General features: G+C 40.0%; 1 protein-coding gene across 2 annotated transcripts in view; it reads right to left on the minus strand.

Annotated features, from left to right (window-relative positions):
- Positions 1–20,286, minus strand: part of NKAIN3 (sodium/potassium transporting ATPase interacting 3) — a 600,276-nt gene that overhangs the window by 36,961 nt on the left and 543,029 nt on the right. For both annotated transcript variants that reach the window (XM_044780225.2, XM_070481183.1), the window contains exon 5: positions 45–105. In XM_044780225.2, the coding sequence (XP_044636160.1) occupies positions 45–105 (61 nt within the window). The remainder of the gene's footprint in view (positions 1–44; positions 106–20,286) is intronic.

The raw sequence follows: 20,286 nt of genomic DNA on the forward strand, positions 1-20,286 counted from the left end.
ATCTCATGCAAAATAAACCCTCAAGCAGCTATAACAGTACTTACAAGTGTCCTCTTCTTCCATGAAAATACTGATCACATAACAGGCATACACAAAACCAACCAACTGCAAAGAAGAAAAAAAACGTACTTTAAGACTCAATGTTAAATGACCATAATTAAAGAGCCTATATAATCCAATAGATAAAGAATATATGGTAGTAATGTCTATGAATTTGTAATAGAAAAAACCTTGCTTTTAAATAATAGCTCTGATTTTAATGAGGCTTTTCATTTCTACTTAGCTTTAATAGCTTTCTAAAAAAATATACAGGAGTGGGGAAAAATCAATTTCTAGATGTTTCACTTAGATTTTGATTTGAGATTTACAGTTCTTATATTTTAAAGTTACCACAGATTATTGAGAACATATATTTTTTAAGTTTTAACTATTTATAGAGCAATTTTTAGCAGCACTCATTATTACTACAACTCTTTTAATGTTTAATATCCACAAAAGGAATCAAAATACGTTAATTATAAGTTAAATACCAATCACCTTCTTAATTATTTAAAATGCTCTGAGAATGTAAATTCTATTTAAATACTAAATTGCTTTGTTAATTATATCATAAGAAAATGCATAAACTTCCAGGTCATTAGTCATAAAATAAAATAGAAGAGATTATTTATACTTTGGATATTAAAGTTAAAAAAATACTGGTGTTGGAGTCTAGGCTTTCTAGCTTTTCATATTGTTTTCTGCGCTTATTATACTGAGAAGATGATTTCTATTCTATGGAGCCAGAGACACCGCAATTCCTGGAAGACAAAATTGTCAATGAATCTAGTCTAGGCTAAAATTACTCTGATAAGCACTTTGATGAAAAATAGATACCTCAAAAGCTGTTATATAGTCTGTCTTCTCGCCTGTCTCTCCATTATTAAAGTCTGTCCCCCTTATAAAATAACAATTGGAAAGGAAACTTCTGATAGTCCCAGCATCAAAAGCTGAAGTTCCCAACACGGATAACAATATACCTGGTGTTTGTGACTGCCCATGTCGATTGGGAGCCTAAACTCTGAACTCGTAATCTACCTCAAGACTGTGCAGACTAAGGCTAAGAAGTCCCTGAGAGAGGGAGAGGTCAGGGAGTGAGAAGGTCTTAGAGCACCAGGGTGCCAAAGGCTTCTTTTTCCCATGGGGTGCCTCTCCTCATCTCAAACCAAGTGAGGGGGTACTTCAGAGGACCACTTGAGGAGCTTAACATGTTTCTTGTAATTTGGGGAACACAGCAGCTTGGCACCTGCCTCACACTTGGAAAAGTCAAAAGGCAAGGGGCTGAGGCTAAAAGGGCTTTTGGTGGCAGAGTGTGAAGAGATGGTTAGGTGGGCATGGAAGGACAAGGATGTGTGTGTGTGCCCTTAGCCTAGGACGTGAGGCCTTCTGAACGGAGCTGGCTGTGCCCTTCTGGAGTAGGACCCCACCCAAGAGGACTTGCTGCCAGGGGCAGGTGGTCTTAGAAGAATGATGCTGGTACTTTGGATAGAGAAGGCTAGCAGGAGTGTTAAGTGGCTAGCCAGAGAGGCTGATCATCCAGAGAGACAGGGATGGGGTGGGTTTCTGAAGAACCCACAAAAGCACCCCACAAAAGGAAGGATCCCCATTTGGGATCTGTTACAACCACAGAGTGCCTCCCGCTAGATTACAACTGAACTAGCCACATAAGACCTTGTTCCTTGTTTCTTCTTCCATGATTCCTCCTTCCACTTCACCACTGGAATGACCCCAAAGAGCAGCTAGTGAGAGCAGAGAGAAATGGAGTGGGAAGAGGAGAAAGTAGCTATGAGTCCCTTCTTCACTGCAGATCTGCAAGATGAAATCAGGCCCAACTCAAGGAAGAAAGTTTTTAAGTGGATGAGGGTTTGCACTGGCCTGGACTGGGCTATTTAATATCAATGAGGGGCCAAAAGAGCTAAAAGTTCTGCCTGAAATGTGATCCAAAGGGTGAGATAGACTGAGGCCATAGAGTGTACCTGAAGGGGCAGTGGAGAAAGAGTCAAACTGTCTTTTGATGGTGTTTACTAACTCCAGCTCATTCAATAAACCAGTTGCATGCAGAAGAAAGAAATGGCTATGATTCCAAAACTAAGAACCTCCTAATGGATTTTTTTCCAGTCCTTTTTCTCATAGTTGCCATATACCATAGTTATACTCTTATGATCCAAGTCAATACTTTTCATAAGCTTCATTATTAATAACTACAAAATTTGCATGTTAGACTGAAATGTATTTCAGCAATCTCCTATTATTGACAGTTGTCTTCAAAGTTTTCATATTATAAATTCTATTATGATGAATAATCGTGTTTTTCTTGTATTTTGGATTATCTGATTCCCAGAAGTGCCATAAGTATTTTTATGCCTTTTTCACACTTTTGTAAATTGCTTTTCAACAGTTTTGTATCGCCTTTTAGCTTACTACAGCAGTGAATGACAATGCTTGCTTTATCATACCTTAGTAGCATAGGATTTTTCATTTAAACAGTATACACTAGTATAATAGACAAAATGACATCTCTTCATTTATTTAATTTACAATAGTTTTATTTCATCTGAAACATTTTCATATTTTATCACCCATTTATATTTTTTCTTTTCTGAATTATCTGCAGAAATCCTTTGCCCATTTGTTAATTTGATGTTGTTTTCATTATTTTGTATGAGGTCTTATGGAGTACATATAATATTTGCTGCAATTCTTTTCTTTGTGTTAGCAATTAACAGTGGTGGCTTTAGGGGCGGGCCCTGTGGCTGAGTGATTTGGTTCGTGCGCTCTGCTTCCACGGCCCAGTATTCGCTGGTTCTGATCCTAGGTGCAGACATGGCACTACTCATTGAGCCATGCTGAGGCGGCATCCCACATGCCACATCTAGAAGGATCCACAACTAAGAATATACAACTATATATGGGAGACTTTGGGGAGAAAAAGGAAAAATAAAATCTTTAAAAAAAAACAGTGGTGGCTTTATAACTGTGGTGGCTTCATAATTCATTTTCTTGGTAAACTATATATTGGAAAGCATCTGCCAACAAATTACTTTCAAGTTTCACTCCAAAGGGCTCTCCCTTAGGGGTCTGTGTGTGTGTATGTAAATTGAGAACTTTCTTGTATTAATTTTCTATTGTTGCTGTAACAAATTACCAAGAAGTGGATTAAAACAATGCAAATTTACGATTTTATAGCTCTGGAGGTCAGAAGTCTGAAATGAGTCTCCTTGGGCTAAAATCAAGGTGTCAGCAAGGCTGCACTCCTTCGGGAAAATCTGTTTCCTTGCCTTTTTCAGCATCTAGAAGATGCATGCGTTCCTTGGCTTGTGACCCCATTTTTCCATCTCCAAGGCCAGCAGTCCGCACGCTGCCCTGACTCTGGTTCTCCTACTTCTGCCACCTTGTTCCACTTTTAAGGACCATTGTGATTACATTAGACCCATCTGGATAATCCAGGGTAACTTCCTCAATTTAAGGTCACCAGATTAGAAATCTTAGTTCCATCTGCAACCTTAATTCATTCCCCTTTGGAGATTAGGCATGGATCTCTTCAGGGGACCATTATTCTCCCTACCACATCTGTGAACTTGTATTCTAAGTTCTCAGTAGGCTCTCTGCACAATTTAGGGCACAGTAGAGAAGGAAACAATATTATTTAAATTTTAATGTATAAAGTACAATCATAACATGCCGATTTTTTAAAAAATGACTTTAAAGGAAACTTTGAAAAGTCAAGTTGCATATAAATCCATTCCTCTCAGTAAATGTCATTTGTCAACACTGGGGAGAAAACTAATATCATCAATTTGGTGTTTGTACATCTAGTCTATATTTTTATACCTTTGCTATAAATATGCATCTACAAGCAGAACATAATTGTTTTAAAAAGCACTTATTTTGAATAGTTTCCTCGACAATTTAAATTTTGAGGGTATTTTCTTTTAAATTTGATCAGATCATCATTGCTTTTATTTTGTATTGTAAATGACAGCTCACACCAGGAGGAGGATATATGTCAGCTCTGCCATTTAAAAGTTTTTTCCATGCATGTATCCATAATGTTTTATCTTCAATCCATGGATTCTTGCAGGAAATGTTCTAAACCACACAACCATTTTGTGAGCATTAGTTTTCTTTAAAAGAGGCAATGGAACCTGTAAACCTACTTACCCCAGCACATAAAGATTGTAATTCTTCTCAATACATTCAACATGCACACCACCCTTAATTCCATCACACCGAGGAGCCCCTGCTGCCTCATGAGAGATGCTAGTACCTCAGCAACACATGCGACTTCCTAACATGTAGTCCTAGGGAGGCTACCAGTGTTAAACCACATGTTAGATATTGTTAAAGGCCAATTTTTCTTAGGTTTTTAGGTAAAATAAATAGAAATAGAAGTAATATTTTCTCCCCAGGCTCCCATGGATTATCTGGTTCACTCCTTTCAATACACGTGTTCTACTTCAGGTTATTATATGTACCTCTTTGGATGGATATGCCCTACTTTGGAGAACTTACTTAAAAGATGACCCAGTTCAGTGAGTTCAGGTGACATGAGTTCTAGTGACATAAACATAGATCAGATTTCTTTTGAACCTTAAAGAGCTAGACCAAGTGACAACCAAACAGATCTAAAGTCTCCTCCTATCCAGTGTGACCAAGATGATTGATATTCTGGGTCTCTTCCAGCCACACTGCAGGGAGATGGGTAGCAGCAGAATGGATGAATCATGTAATAACTGAAAAATTTCTGAACTTATTTTGTTACTTTGCTTACAGAGATAAATTTAGATGCTATATTGTGTATTTTATCCTGGAAGTTGATTACTGAACAGTTATCCCATAGTTGCTTGATAATTTTTGTACTCCAATAATTTTCCCTCCACAGCAAGCTCAGGTAACTTAAATCTGGAAAATCATTTTTTCATCTATGTAGGTGGGAGATAAGCAAAGATAAATAAAAATGTTTTGATTGAGTGTTATAAGACTTTTCTAGTATAAAGCTAAGGCCATCATAATGGATCAATACTACAATGAATATTATTTTTCTACTTTCCTAATAGACTACACTTCTTTAGAAAAAATATAACAACTTTATGCTGATTTAAAGTAAAAGATAAATTATTATTTTGTGTTGATTGATACCTTGGAGATGACAATGGTGTCTAAAGTATACTATTAGCCTCTTTGATAGTGAACATAGTTGGCTGTCTTCTAACATTAGCTCATTCAATTTGGCACGCTGGGTCCATCAGCATTTACTGGTCGGTTCACTGGCATTTACTGGAAGAAAGGCAGAGGATTGATGAGAGGGCCCAGTGAGAGCAAACTCTGTGAACTCAATGCTGAAACATTGTTCTCACATATTAATATGTAGAGTTAATTTGGTGAGGTTGAAAAAAATCCCATCTTGATAGAGAAATTTTGATCAAAAAGTAAGTCTACCCCACCCACCTTTGGTTTGCCTTCCAGTTGTTATAAGAGGCCAGGAAAATATTAACTGCTAATGGCTGAACAATTAATTGCTTTGTTATATACTTATACATTTAAAGATACAAATATAAACATCATCTAAGCAATCTTTCTAATATAAAATAAAATATTACTTTTTGCAGGAAACTTTTTTTTCTTGCTGAGGAAGATTTGCCCTGAGTTAACATCCCTGCCAATCTTCCTCTAGTTTGTATGTGGGTCGCCTGCCACAGCAGGACCACAGCCCAGTGGTGTAGGTTCACGCTCAGAAACTTAACTTGGGCAAGTGGTGTAGGTCTGCACCCAGGGACAAAACCTGGGCCATCGAAACTGAGCATGCTAAACTTAACCACTAGCCTACAGGGCCAGCCCCTGCAGGAAATTTTTTTTTTTTAAGATTTTATTTTTCCTTTTTCTCCTCAAAGCCCCCCGGTACATAGCTGTATATTTTAGTTGTGGGTCCTTCTAGTTGGGGCATGTGAGATGCTGCCTCAGTGTGGCTTGATGAGCGGTGCCATGTCCACGCCCAGAATTCGAACTGGCGAAACCCCGGGCCACTGAAGCAGAGTGTGCGAACTTAACCACTCGGCCATGGGGCTGGCCCCCTTCAGGAAAATTTTTAATGCTCTTCCTCCTCAGAGGAGCTTGCTTCAGCTTCCTCCTCTGTTTCCTTATCTTTTAAGGGCTCTCCTTTGATCTCAGAGTTGTCTTTTCCCTGGGCTGGATCAGTTTCCAGCTCTTCTTCACTTACTCAGATGGACTCCCTCTCACTCTGGCAAGTGAAGTAGGAGGGCTGGATGCCATATATGTTCAAACTGGGAGAGAGATGACTAAAGAGCATCTGCTGCTACTTGGTAGTCCCCTCACCACAAAGATATTGTTGGAATGTTGCTTCTCCAATTTTCTCATCACCTTATAGAGATTGCTCATCTCCCTGTAGAAGTCATCCCTCAAGCTGGAAATGTTTTGGAAGATGGTCGCATACAGTCAATAAGACCATTATAAACAATAGGCAGTGCTTCTAGTAGTTCCTGGTTCAGATCTTCAAACAATCTCAGCTTTGTTGAACTCTTCCTCCACCTTTGCGGTATTGGCTTCATCTTTCTTCTTGGCATTCTGCACTTCTTCCAGGTGGTGTTGGACACTGTCATAGTCCACGAGTTCTCTACCTCACTTGCTGATTCTTTCCTTAATCTTGCCGAACTGGGCTACATAATTTTCCATGGTCTTCAAAGCCTGGCCGGCTAGTTTCTTATCATAGTCTTCCCAAAGGAGATCATTATTCCCTACCATTGCCTTCACCCCCTCATGACTGTCCCACTCATTGCTGTAGATTTCCTGCAAGGACCACTTTCTTCACCTCACTTTGACAACACTAAGAAAGCTCTTCAGGTCCTTATATATCTTGTCACTTTCTGCTAAATTACTGGTTTACTATAAACGAATATAACTCAGGAACAGCCAGAAGGAAGAGATCCATGGGGCAAGGTATGGGGAAGGGGCGCAGACCTTCCACGCCTTCTCCAAGCACAGCACTCTCCCCTAGTCTTGAAGTGCTCACTAACCTGGAAACTATCATAGATGTTCCTTTATAAAGGCAAAAGAGAGCAAGCTCATTTGAATAATTTTTTCAGAATTATGTTTTTACTTAAGTCTTTTTTGTCTTGTGTTTTTTCCCTGTAGTTTTAGGGCCATCTATTATGCTAAAAATATTGGGTTATCTGTGTTTTCTGAAAAGAGTCTACGTCTACGTACTGAAGAGAACCGGTCGATCTATTTATTTATCCTTTTCCAAATGTATCTTTTGACTGACAGAAGGTAGGATTAGGTTCTTAATTATAGTGATAGCACACTATCCTTCTCTATTTAGCGATTATATAATTTGTTTTTTTAATAATGAAATGTGACAACACCCAGTTTTAAAAGAACAGAGCAATGTTTCACAACAGAAAATTTGTCAGATCCAGTTGTTCACTAATGGACCTTAATAATACCTTGACAGATAACAAGACAGGAATTTTGACTAGGTAATTGAAATATACAGTGTCATTAGCCGAAAACAGTAAGATAAAGACATGCCATACTAGAAATATTAGATCATTCTCCAGGCCCTCAAACAGAATTTGCCAGCTATGATCTCTATATTACAACAAATGAATTAATTAAAATACATCCTTTTACTTTTGCTTTATTGATGGGCACACTAATAAAATATTTATTCCAAAAATTACTTTTGCTATCGTGACTAACCAAACTGCTGTTTAATTAATAATGTCATTCTCATGAGAACCTGTCTAGACATCTTGTTAATCACCAATTTGTAGATGGCTGACTGTTGAGTAGTTCTTGGTTTCCCAGAATATAAGTTGAAATAGCCCCTGTGGCTTTCTGCTTATCTCCAAGAAATGGAATAAAATGCATTCTTGCCAATAGCAATGACACACAAAGTAAATACCATTAGGATAATAAGCCTTACTTCTGTGTTTAATAAAGTTTTGAAAGAGTCATTCATTGTAAAGACACCTTTTTTCTCTTCCATGAAAGCCAACCATCTCTATAATTATAACATTTAAATGAGTTTCTCCTCTGTATTATAAATTCTGACTGCATAAGTTCTCTTTTGATATATTAAATGAGGGCAAAGACAGCAGAGCAGATTCCAACCACTTTTTGTATGAGGGATTGATTGGTTTTTGCAAATAGGACGTGTATACAAGATAGATTTGTTTTGGCCTGCAGATCCTATATAAGGATTGACAGGATTAAGTTTCACACAGGCAGACACTAGGATGTCAGCCACTGGCTGTGTATCCTGCTAGCTGTGGATCTTACTAAGAATGAATCAAAGACATGAGCCATCTCTGGAAGCATGAATGTCTTCAGGGATCACTTTTAGGTGAAATAGATGGTCGAGAAAAGCTCATCGAAGGAACTTAGAGATGAGAGCTTGTATAAGACTAGCCTTAGGGTGAGAGGATTGGTGAATTTGAGGGAAGCCAAAAGGATTCTTGAACAAAAATATCTCCCCAACTGCTTTCCTAATTTTCCCAACATTTAAGCCTTAAAGCTTAAGAGAATCCCTAAGGAGTGACAGAAGTTTTTTATTTAACAGCAGGTTCTAAAATGGTCTTTGTTAGTTGATTTTTCCTCAAGTCATAAATGACTCTATAAAAGTCTTGGCCAAAACTGCCCGTGGGAGGCAGGCAGTGGCTGACACACTGCTAGCTGCAGAGAGCCTTATCCTTATGAAAGTGATTAAGTTGAACATTTGTGAGTAGAAAACTTCTGTATGTAATTTATTTGGGTTAAGGTGTTAAGTTACTTATAAAAGAAAGCATAGCTCCCTTATGTCAAAAACTGTGCAGGATCTGGGATTTTTCACTTGACTTATAAGCTGACAGGCTAACCTGCTACTGTTTCATGGATCCTGGGTCAGAGACTAAGGACTTTATTACTCATAGCACAGCAGCCAGCATGAACTTCATATCTCTTTGCTGCAGTCCCCATGCCCCTTGGGCAATGATGGACCCCACACACATGGTGGGTTGTGTTATAGGAGGAGCATGGTGCTACTTTTATAGCAAGGGGAAGCAAGCCTACTCTTTGTTGGAAGTGGGATGGGGGCGAAGTTACCTCTTTCCTAAAGGTTGTTTGCTGAAAACACAATCCTGAGAAATTGCTCAGGTAAGGAGCAATGATAAATTTGGAGGTTGTCACTATATTTAGAGATGGTATTTGAAGCTATGACTGGATTAGATCACTAAGGAAGTGAGTGAAGTCAGAGAAGGAATCCAAGAATGAAGTCTGGAACACTATGGAGAGAAGTCAAGAAACCAACAAAAGGGATTGTAAAGGCCTGATGAGAGAGGTATGGTGACATAAGAAAGTGAGGGCAATCACCTATGTCAAAGCCTCTGATGGTCAATGACAATGAACCATGTGGAGAACACGGGTGACCTTGATGGGAGTTGCTTTGGTGGAGGGTGAGGCAAAAATCTGATCAGAGTGGGTTCGAGAGAAAATAGGACGTCAACAGCTGTTTCAAGGAGTTTTGCTGGAAAGGAGAACGGAAAAAGGGATAGTAGCTGAAGAAAGATGTGAGATCAATGAGGTTTTTTGTTTTAGTGGTTTTTTTTAGGCAGGCATTACTACAACGTGTTTGTATTCCACTGGGAATTGAAATCTTCCTTAAATCATGATTCACAATTTGGTGTAATGGTGAACAAAGCTTATTTTGTCTGTCCAAGCACGCATGCACTTTTTATCTATCATCCTTTCTCCACCTGGCTTATCCTCCACTATTCTCTACCGTGAGCCTGTGCTCCAACTGTCTGAGCGCACCCCATTCTTTACTTGCCCAGGACCCCTAACCTGTTCTCACATCTCTGCTTGCACAAGCCCTCTCCTCCTTTAAGCCCTGTTGTTAATGTCACTTTCTTTGATCTCTCCAGTGTATACACCTCTAGTCTGAACTGTCTCAGCACTTTGTTCTCACATCTCTAATGGCACTTTCCAGTACTGCTTTGTATTATAGCTCTGAGTTCTTTTGTTATCCTCCCAGTAGGTCCTTGAAGGCAGAAACCCTCTGAGAGAGCTGATAGAAGGCCACATCCTCTGAGAGTCCCGCCCTGGTTCCCTCAGGAAGAGGATCTGTTCCTTCCCCTACTTTGGCATAGCCTCATATTCCTTGATTAAGAAACATTTCACATGATTACACCCATTTATTTGCATGTCTATGTCCACTACCAGGCTTTCAAGGTGAGAACTTTTTCTCAACTCAACTTTGCATTTTTGACACTTAGCACTTTGCCTGGTACAAAGAAGGTACTCGTCAAATGATTTTGAATGAATAAATGATGAGAAGCATTGTATTTCAAGGCAAAGTGGGGGAGAGAAACCAGTATGGCTGAAATAAAGTGGATGGATTTCAGAATTCCAGCATCTTAGCTACTTTAAAATTCTCACATGGGTCACTGTGTCACTCAGCCAAAGTAAAAGCAAGCTCTGCTCATGTGCAGCAGTAGCTACTGACTAGATTTGAAAAGTTCCATAGATTTTTGCTCCTTTGCTTTGATACCATCTGGGTGATGCAATAAACCAAAGAACAAGCCAATGACTATACCATCTTAGATGGATGAAACATAAACATGTAGAAAGAAAGGGATATAGGTTATTTTCACTTATGAGTTAACTATTGGTTGATTTTCCATGAAACCAAACTTTTGAAGTAGACTAAAAATACCTACAAGTATTCTTGAATAGACACTGCTTCCTTCGTTGGGGAGAGGAAAAATAATGTGATGGAATAAGAATTTTCAGCCACTTCATTGAAGTGATTCAGTGGTTTTCGTAAGGAATAGTAGTTTGAATTCAGCATGCCCTCTTGTCATGGTAGGATGACAGACAACAGAATGTCCAGATGTATAGCAGATGGTTACTAATTCGGGAATCTTCTGATTCCCTCTTCTAGAATGAGTGGGAGTTCAGCTTTGCGGGATGGCTCACCCCCAGTTTTGGATTGGACAGCAGGCGTATCCTGCCTTTTTAGGGAATTACCAAAAAACTCCAAGACTGAGAAACAGGCAGCAGGTGGACAGTCTCATCTCACAGCACTTTGTGGACACATTTTTTTCTCTATAGCTCCCAGGAGGACCTTTTTATACAACTGTCACCCATGCCCATCTGTTTTCTCTTGCGTGCCGCAGAACAGAAGTCTAGGATCTTAGGCTCCTCGGGGAAGGAGTCTCAGGAGGGACTGGCTTCTTATTTGTTTGGATCACTCTGGGAAGAGTGTGAATCCTAGTAATTCTTAGCCTATTTGTTTTTGATCAAGCTGCTCATACCTTTCCTTCAGGAATCCAGAATTAGAATTATGTCTGTTTATGGAAGTGTCCTCTGCCAAGTGAAGCCTGAAATTATTTGAAGACATTTGGTTCACTCTCCTAAGAGTCCCACTGGCACCCTGGGCTCCAAATGATTCCATGAATATGGAAATAAGTTGTTTTCTCCACGATGACCATAAAAATGCACAACAGCAACAGCCTCACATTTATTCAGGCGTTGGGGATTTATTGCCCTTACGTGTATGGGAAGCACTTGTGTAGACAGTCAAAATAGAAAACAAATGGCTTGCTGGCTTCTACCAAGGACGATAAGCCTTTTAATGACATGCTTTTGTGATGCAGACACTCTGCACAAGCCAGTTCAGCAATATCATAGAGGACACAAATGTTACTCGGACTTGCAAAGAGCGTTGTTCTCAGTGCATTTCTGGTGGCGAGTCATTGAGGAATAAGAGCATTATTCAAATAAATAAGTAAACAAATAAAGGTACTTATTTAAGTAGATCATTTCACCAAGATGTTTCTAAATGTCCATTGCCAAATTCAATAATTCTTCAATGGTATCATATGAACAGTTTGGTAGGATTTAATACCTGAGTGTTACGAAGTAATTTGAAGAAAAATGTTTCTTTTTTTAAGATTTTATTTTTCCTTTTTCTCCCCAAAGCCCCCCGGTACATAGTTGTGTATTTTTAGTTATGGGTCCTTCTAGTTGTGGCATGTGGGATGCCGCCTCAGCATGGCTTGATGAGTGGTGCCTTGTCTGCGCCCAGGATCTGAACCAGAGAAACCCTGGGCCGCCAAAGCGGAGAGCGCAAACTTAACCACTTGGCCACGGGGCCGGCCCTGAAAAATGTTTCTATTAAGGAAACTCTCATCTAGTTTTTACCTATTTTACAATCCTAAATGTAAACTAAAACAGAATTCATAAATATGTGAGATTAACATAGACTAAGTTTGGGGACAAAGAGTCGTTTTCGTGATAGTGTCTGAACGTGCTGAGTAAGGTCTTGGGTCCCCATATATATCTTTGTGGCTATGGGGACATATAAACAATCCAGGTTACATCGAGCTCTGCCTCCTCCATACCCACCCTTTAAATGGAGTCAGGTTCAGGAAACTGGAGTAAAAGCTGGATGCGGGCAGGAGCCCTCTGCCTGAGTCCACTCAAACCGGCCTCAGGCTTGCTTTTTGTCTTCTGAGCCCTGTTCCTGTCTTGAGCTATTGACTTCACTTTCTAGCAACTTAAACCTCTTGTCCTTATGACTCATTTGGAATCTGCTCTCTGGGTTACTACAGCCAACTGACTCTTTCTGTGCTCCTTCCATTTGGGGCACCCTCAGTATCTCAGGAGAGACCTTTCTGCCAGTTCACCATCAAATCCAGCTTGCCACTGGACCACAAAACCCAACAGTGGGATGTCCATCTCCAAACTTCATGTGTTGAGAACTGAGATCCCAAGAGTACCCATTGGAATGCAAAGGATGTCAGGGTGGCTGCGCTCTGAGCCCAAAGTTTAGGCAATCAGGCACCGCCCGGTGGGCATACAGATTCGCATATCTATCCACTGCCTGTCTGCTTCTCACTGAAGAGCTGGCTGAACCTACTGAACCTACTGGAGCTATTGAGGGGACATTTACAAATGGCAATGTCTTGAGCCCCATCTCTTGTGCACACTGTTCTGCCTTCCAGTGACAGTCATGTAACCTCAATAGACTGTTCAGCCTCTTATTGCAGATGGATTTGTATGTGGACAGATATACAGTTTACAGATCTCTGGAGAACTCAAGAGAAAGACAGGCATTCCTCTGCTTGTATGTGTCTGTGGAATTTGAGGGGAGACATTTTGCAATATGGAAATCTGCTTCTCTGAGATTAAATGAGGTTTTCACAGGCTTCTTAATTTGTTTGAGGGACATATTTGACAGCCCTGTCTAGTGAAATGTGGCAGATGTTATGATTCACTTGGCTGAATTAGCAGATGGAGTCAATTCCCCCTAATTCGACCTCCTTGAACGGAGTCAGAACGAGACTGATGATGCTGTGGCCCAGTTCTGAGAGGGCCCCGGGGGATTCTGTGTGAGAAACTGGCCACAGCACGAAGGTGTACCAGCCTTTGTAACTAGTGGACCTCTGAGTGAAGCCAGATAGGTAGCCTAGGATCTGCCCATACTTCTTCATTGCTGTAGCAGGTCACCTGATTGGAGAGCAAAGAAGGATCTCATGTTGTAGACCATCTGACGTACCCTGATGGTCTCAGTGAAATAAGTGCTAAGTACTGCCACTTTGCCTGTGTGGTGTTCCTGCATACTCCTTGGTTCTGAACCTCTATCTCTTCTCTCCTTACTGCTGGGAAACTTGCCCTCGGTCCTTGGGATCAATGACATTCTTAGCAGCAGAGATTCAAAGAGTTCCATTGAACACTTGAGGAATCAACATGGGGCCACTCTTGCTCCTAGCATTGCTCTGATGCATCCAAGAAGATGAGTTTCAGCTTTGTTCCTGGGATACAGTGCTTACCTTACAGTTAATGGTTATGGTGGTCAAGAGTACAGAGAGAGATCTCAGTTCAAATTTTGGCTTTCCCACTACTATCTGAGTGACCCCAGGCAAGGTTTTTAACTTCTCTGAGCTTCAGTTTCCTCATCTGTAAAATGGGTATAATGATCATTTTACTTCATTGATTGTTGTGAGGATTACTGCGATGGCAGATAGCTACTGCTTAGCACAGGGTGTAGCTGGACACTGTTCGTCCACTATTTCATTGAGTCCTTACAACTCTAAGAGTAAGTTTACTATTAACTCCATTCTATGGGTGAGAAAATCGGGACACAGAGGTTAATTAACTTGTCCCCAATCACTTAGGTAGGAAGTGACGCTCTGACTCTTTAGCCCATGATGTTGATCCCTTTTCTTACTGGAGCTCTGTATGTAGCTCTATAAGCCAAAGCTGCATTTACTTAGCAAAGCAGTTACAAGCTCTTTTATAATATAATCCCCAAGAAGACGGTGTAATTTTTCATAGTAATCTTTACGTAGTATTAACTGCATCCATCTATCCACTCAACACATTACTTACCTGTATATACATACTGTATATTTCCTAAATGATAGTTTAAACTTTTAAAGGTGAGAAGTACAAAATTTGAGTCAAAAGCATAAAATGGCTCCAAGATGCTTGTCTAATAATCTGGAGTTTGTAGACTTTACCTTTGGTTTTGTTGGATACAATCCAATCCAATGGGCAATAACCATCATTATTCCTTATAATAGGTTGAAATCAATAGAAGGGAGGAGTTTTTCACTAATGATACCCATTTTCTTATTGCCCTAACTGAGAGTTCCTTTTCTAAGATGGCTTTGGAATGATCCCAGAATCATATGGCCATGACATTTCCCTTCAAATACTAGGGCCTGTCTGAGTCCAGGCAAATTCATTTCTGTTGGAGTTCAATTGATTGTAAATGCTTTGTTGAAATTCAGATGCACTACGTATTTAGAGCCAAGCACAGTCTAGTAATCATGACCAAAAATGAAGGGAGGTTAATTCACTATGACTCACTCTGAGAGAGTCTATGCTGACCTCCAGGGGTTTTATTATCTTTGTAACTTAGAGTGCTTAAATAATGTGTTTAATAATCTATTCCATTTTGGGATGGTGGAAGGATGGTGTTAAGTTTTAGGCTCTATAATTTGTGGCATTTGTCTTTTGGAAAAATGCCACAGTTGCCCAGCTCCAAGAAGGAAAGCTTAAAGAATCACCCTGGTAAGCAATCTTGGTTCTCTAACACTGATGGAAAGCCAGTTGTGTGATTTCTGGAAGATGGGGATGAGCTCTGGGTTGTACAAGCCACATTCAAGGTGTTAAAATCTAAATATCCCAGATAGAGCCATGTACTACCAGTGGGGTCAGTGCGACCCAGCTGTGGGTTCTTACAGGAGCAGCTGTGTTACGGTGTTTCCAGACCTCGCTCTCAGCAACGTTGGTTTTCTCAATTTGGCCCTTTCAAGGTAGACATCTCAGGCCCAGTTGCCAACCTTTTTCAAAGTGAAGAATGTTCCCACCTAACAAATTCGAGAAACGAACTCCAGAAAGGATTTGGGGGTTCAAGTGTTCCTCAGAAAGGATATTTGGGCTGGGTAAGGAAGATCAGGCTGAATGAAAGTAGTTTAAAATTATTTTTTCATCTAATTGTTTTAAGGGGTAAATATTTTATTTCAGGAACCAGAGAAATTTCTAGATGCTTTAAAGATCTAATTTATACTTTAATTGAAAAAGTCTTTGTAGACATACTGTACCCACAAAAGTCCTAAATAAAAAATTAGGTTATATTTTGAGTAGTGTGAGTGAAAATAAATGGCACCTTTACTTCTGTTACAGGTGTTTACAAATAAGAATAGTTGACAATAGGTCTGACTATTGGTTTCCTGTTTCAGTTCTGCTTTATCAGTTATCAGACCGAAACTGTTCTGCTGTATGGACAACTCAGGAGGAAGGCATAAGCGTTGGTTCAGTGATAATTAGAGCTGGGTCTCTCTGCTCTGCCCTGAAAGACAGAAGCTGTGTGGGAAGAAGCTTTGGTGCCACATAAACTTAGTAGGAGAGAATGGTGTTCAATGAGCTTTAAAAATATGGCATCTTAAAATGGCATTTGAGGTCCCCCAAGGCTATCTCCATCAGAATCAGCGACAGAAAGTACATGTTCCCTACCAAGTTTGATAGTTTTCTCCACAGTGGGAGCTCAGTAGAGAGAATGACCTCCTTCATTATAGAGCGTTCTAGAGAATATCTGAATGGGAATATATTATGTGGCTGTTTTTATGGTAATAATCTGATAGATACTTCAAGACAGATTATATCTCTTAATATATTATGATGCATGTTCACATCTCATTAGAAAAAGAGAATTTGTAGCTACATTTTGAGTATTTACCTGGGGATAGGTATTCAGTGCTAAATTCTCAGTAATTTAATTTTCACAACGTGTTTGTCAGGTGAGTATTATTATCTCTCTTTTGTGGTTGAGGAAATCAAGGATAAGAATAACTTGTTTCAGGTTACATAGCTAGTTAGGAGGGGAACCAGAAATCAATCACAAGTCCTTGGGAGGCCTTGAACAAGGTTCAGATTGCTCCACATCCACTGAGCAAGACTTGAGAAGATGAAGTTGGTTCTATTAGGGATTCCCCATGGGCAGGCACTGTGGCCAGTGCTTCAGGTAAGCCCTAGCCTCCTACTCCTTCTTGCTCATTGACAGACCTCATTAAGCCCTAACCCTACATCACTCCTGCCACTGATAGCTTCGTCCCTGCTCTTGGATCATGAAGTAGAGCCGAACTATAATGCTCAGGCCCTATAAATAGCAAGTTAAACTTAACTTCTTGAGTTTCAACTTTGACCTTTATCTCACTTTCAAGCTTACCCTTGGCCTCAGCTTCATTTCCAGGACTTGACAAATTCTATCTTCATCTCTAGCTCATGATCTTCAGGGATTCTTCTAGATAGTATCAAAACCTGATGGCCACTAGATTCCTTTAAACCCATCTCGGCAGATCAGTTTATCTTATTCGTTCAGTTTCCCATCTCTTCAAATACAGTAGCCCCTCCTGACCCGTGGTTTCATTTTCAGTAGTTGCAGTTACCTGAGTCAACCATGGACCAAAAGTGTTAAATGAAAAATTCCGGAAAGAAATAATTCTTAAGTTTTAAATTGCACATTATTCTGAGAAATGTGATGAAAGCTCGCACTGTTCTGCTCCATTCCACCCAGGACGTGAATCATCTCTTTGTCTAGATATCCACACTGTGTATGCTTCCTGCCTGTCAGTCACTTAGTAGCTGTCTCAGTTATCAGGTTGATTGTCAACAGTATAGCGGTGCTTGTGTTCAAGTAAATAAAAGGCAAATAAGGGTATTTTACTTAACACAAGAGTAGTGATGGCTGGCAATTCAGATATGCTAAAGATAAGCCGTCAAGTACTTCCTTTAAGTGAAAAGGTGAAATTTCTTGACTTAATAAGGAAAGAAAAAAAATCGTATGTTTAGGTTGCTAAGATCTATGGTAACTTTTATTAAAGTATGTTGTTATAGTTGTTTGATTTTATTATTAGTTATTGTTGTGTATCTTTTACTGTGACTAATTTATAAATTAAACTTTATCATAGGTATGTATGTATAGGAAAAACAGTATATATAGGGCTCAGTACTATCTATGTTTCAAGCATCTATTGGGGGTCTTGAAAGGTATCCCCCATGGATAAGGGGGGACTACTGTACCTTAACAGATTGTTTCCATAAGCTTTTCCTACAATAGAAATCTTTGACTCCATGAAAGTCCCAAATCCAACACAACATATTCTTTATTTTTACGTATTACTTTGTTGAGTGTAAGACTATTAAGTGAATCAATTATCGTATCCACAGACACATCTTATTGTATTTTGCTTCTACATTTATTCCTTCATTCTTTTTTAATGTATCTGAGAATAAGGAGCCTTTCTCTTTAAAGATAATCCCTGTCTCTCTAATGATTTTTTCTTATCTTGATTTTCCAAGATCTTTTTTTCGCTCTTTTGAGTTTGTCTCTAATATCGCCTTTTCACAGACTCTTTTCCTTCTGCTTTCAGAAATGTTTAGTTCTCCCTTATCTTCTAAAAATGTCACTTGATTCTGTTATGTCTTACAGCTTCTTCCTTCCACCCACAAATGTCTGAAAGACTGTTGTTATCAGCCGCCTCCTTTCCTCCGCTTTTCATTCCTTCCTTAATTCATTGCAATTTGGCTTCTGGCCCTACTTTTCTGCTGAGATTGTTCTTTTAAAGGTTAACAGCCTACATTTTGTCAAATCGAATGGCCTTTTTATCCATCCAAATTCACATAGTATTGACACTATGCTCCAACTAGACTGCAAGTGTTCGGTTCGGCCAGGCTCCCACATCTCAGTCTCTGCTAGGCCCACTTAATCTACCTCTGTATTCAGCCTGGCTCCAGCACCTAGAAGCAATTCTTGCTGTGGTAACAGTGGACTGAAAGACTCTAGGTCAATGGTGGGATTTAGCAACAAGTTACTTTTTGATATTAGCAGCATGGTCGTGTATGGGTGTTATGCTGATTTCTCTTGGGCAAAAGAGAGCAACTGGGGACTACCCAGGCTTGGCACAAACTTAGGGTGGGAAAAATCTGCCTGGGATCTGGGGAGGGAGGACTGACTCCAAAACAAACTTTAGAAGAGTATCAGCTTCAGCTCTGATCCTGGCTACAGTCAACGGCCAAGGTTGTCCAGACTCAAGAAAGCAAAGAAAGCCAGGATCTGGGCTTCAGGGTGGTGATACATTCTCAAAGCTCTTGGTTTTAAGGATTAAAAACCAGTGAGGCCCATTTAAGGAGAGTTAAGGAAATGGGGAACACAGACAGCTCCTTGAGAAAAGGGGATGTAGAGACCAGAGAGAGAGGCAGGTGGAGTGGAAAGCCACCTTCCTTCCAGTTTAGAAGTGGGGATTGGAGGAAGGAACCCAGCCCAAGAAATCGGGGCAAAAGAAGCAGAGCTGCTGCCTGTTGGCACAAAGAGGAATACACTAGTAAGTCTACAGCTTGACACTCACACTGGCCCTTGTTTACTCCAGGCTCTCACAGATACCCATCTTAGGACGTGGGATCACCTCCAAACCCTAACAGCTAGTTTGGAGAGGACTCCTAATATACTACCAGGCTTGGCTGTCACTAAGCTTGGACCTTAGAAGGGCTGAGGGCATGTACTGCTTCTCAAACTCAAATTCTCCTACACATTACCTGGGATCTTGTTAAAATGCCAATTCTGATTCAGCAGATTTGAGGTGGAGTCTGAGATTGTTCACTTCTAGCAAACTCCCAGTGATACTGCTGTTGCCGGTTTGCAGACTGCACTTTGAGCAGCAGGGAGTGCAGGTAGCAATCGTTATGATGAACAGCTGGGCTGGGGCAGAACATGTCTTTTGGGGGAATCAGCACTAAGTGTGGTCTTCTGGTTTTGGTTCTAATAAAATCTAATAACAGTGGAGGATAGTCAAAAGCAATAAGATCATTATAGTATGCCACAATTTGTTTAAAAAATGTGGAGGAAGGGAACATACATCCATATCGGCTTGTATGTCATAATACATGGCTAGTTGCCTATTCAATGGCCATTCTTCCTGTATTCTTCACCAACAGAACCCCTATGTTTGAGAGTGACAAAGTGCCCATCTCAAAACTTACCCCCTCAGGGAGGGCTGGTCAATTAGATGTGGGTTGGGGCTTTCAGGAAAGCTCTTTAAAGGGAGCTGACTGCTGGGAGGCATGCTCTTTTGCTCTTCCTTCTTCTGGCCTGGAAGGTTGATGTGAGAGATTTCACTCTGGCCACCCTATTGTGATCATGAGGTGACATTCAGGATGAAAACTGCATCCCAGGAAGGATTAGGAAGAAAGATTAAAAGAGCCTGAGTCTCTAATGATCATGGAGCCACCATTAAAGGCTTGCTGTGCCTGCCTCCAGGTCCCTCTTAAATGGGAGAAAAACTAATCTCTGCCTTCTAAATAACCGTCATTTGAGCTTTCTTGTATATGTAGCTAAATTCAATTACTAGCTGATACTATAAGCACATAGCATTTCTGGAAGGTCATCCATAAAACTGATCTCCGCTGTTGCCTCTGGGGAGGAGAACTGATATGCCCTAGTTTGGGGGCTGGAAGGAAAATTTAAATTTTATAGTATGCCCTTCTGTCCTTTGTGGAATTTTCATTCTAATAGGATAACAACAACAATCACAAATAACAACAAATAAACAAATAACAACAAAACATAAACATAAAAGCAAACTAGCGAAAGATAAACACTAGTAATGTGAGAAACTTGAGTTCTTGTGAGTGTTCAAGAAAAATGTACTTTGAATTTTCAATCCCTATTTTCACGTCCTTTGAGTG

Source organism: Equus asinus, chromosome 12, assembly GCF_041296235.1.
Source record: "Equus asinus isolate D_3611 breed Donkey chromosome 12, EquAss-T2T_v2, whole genome shotgun sequence".
NCBI classification, from domain to species: domain Eukaryota; kingdom Metazoa; phylum Chordata; class Mammalia; order Perissodactyla; family Equidae; genus Equus; species Equus asinus.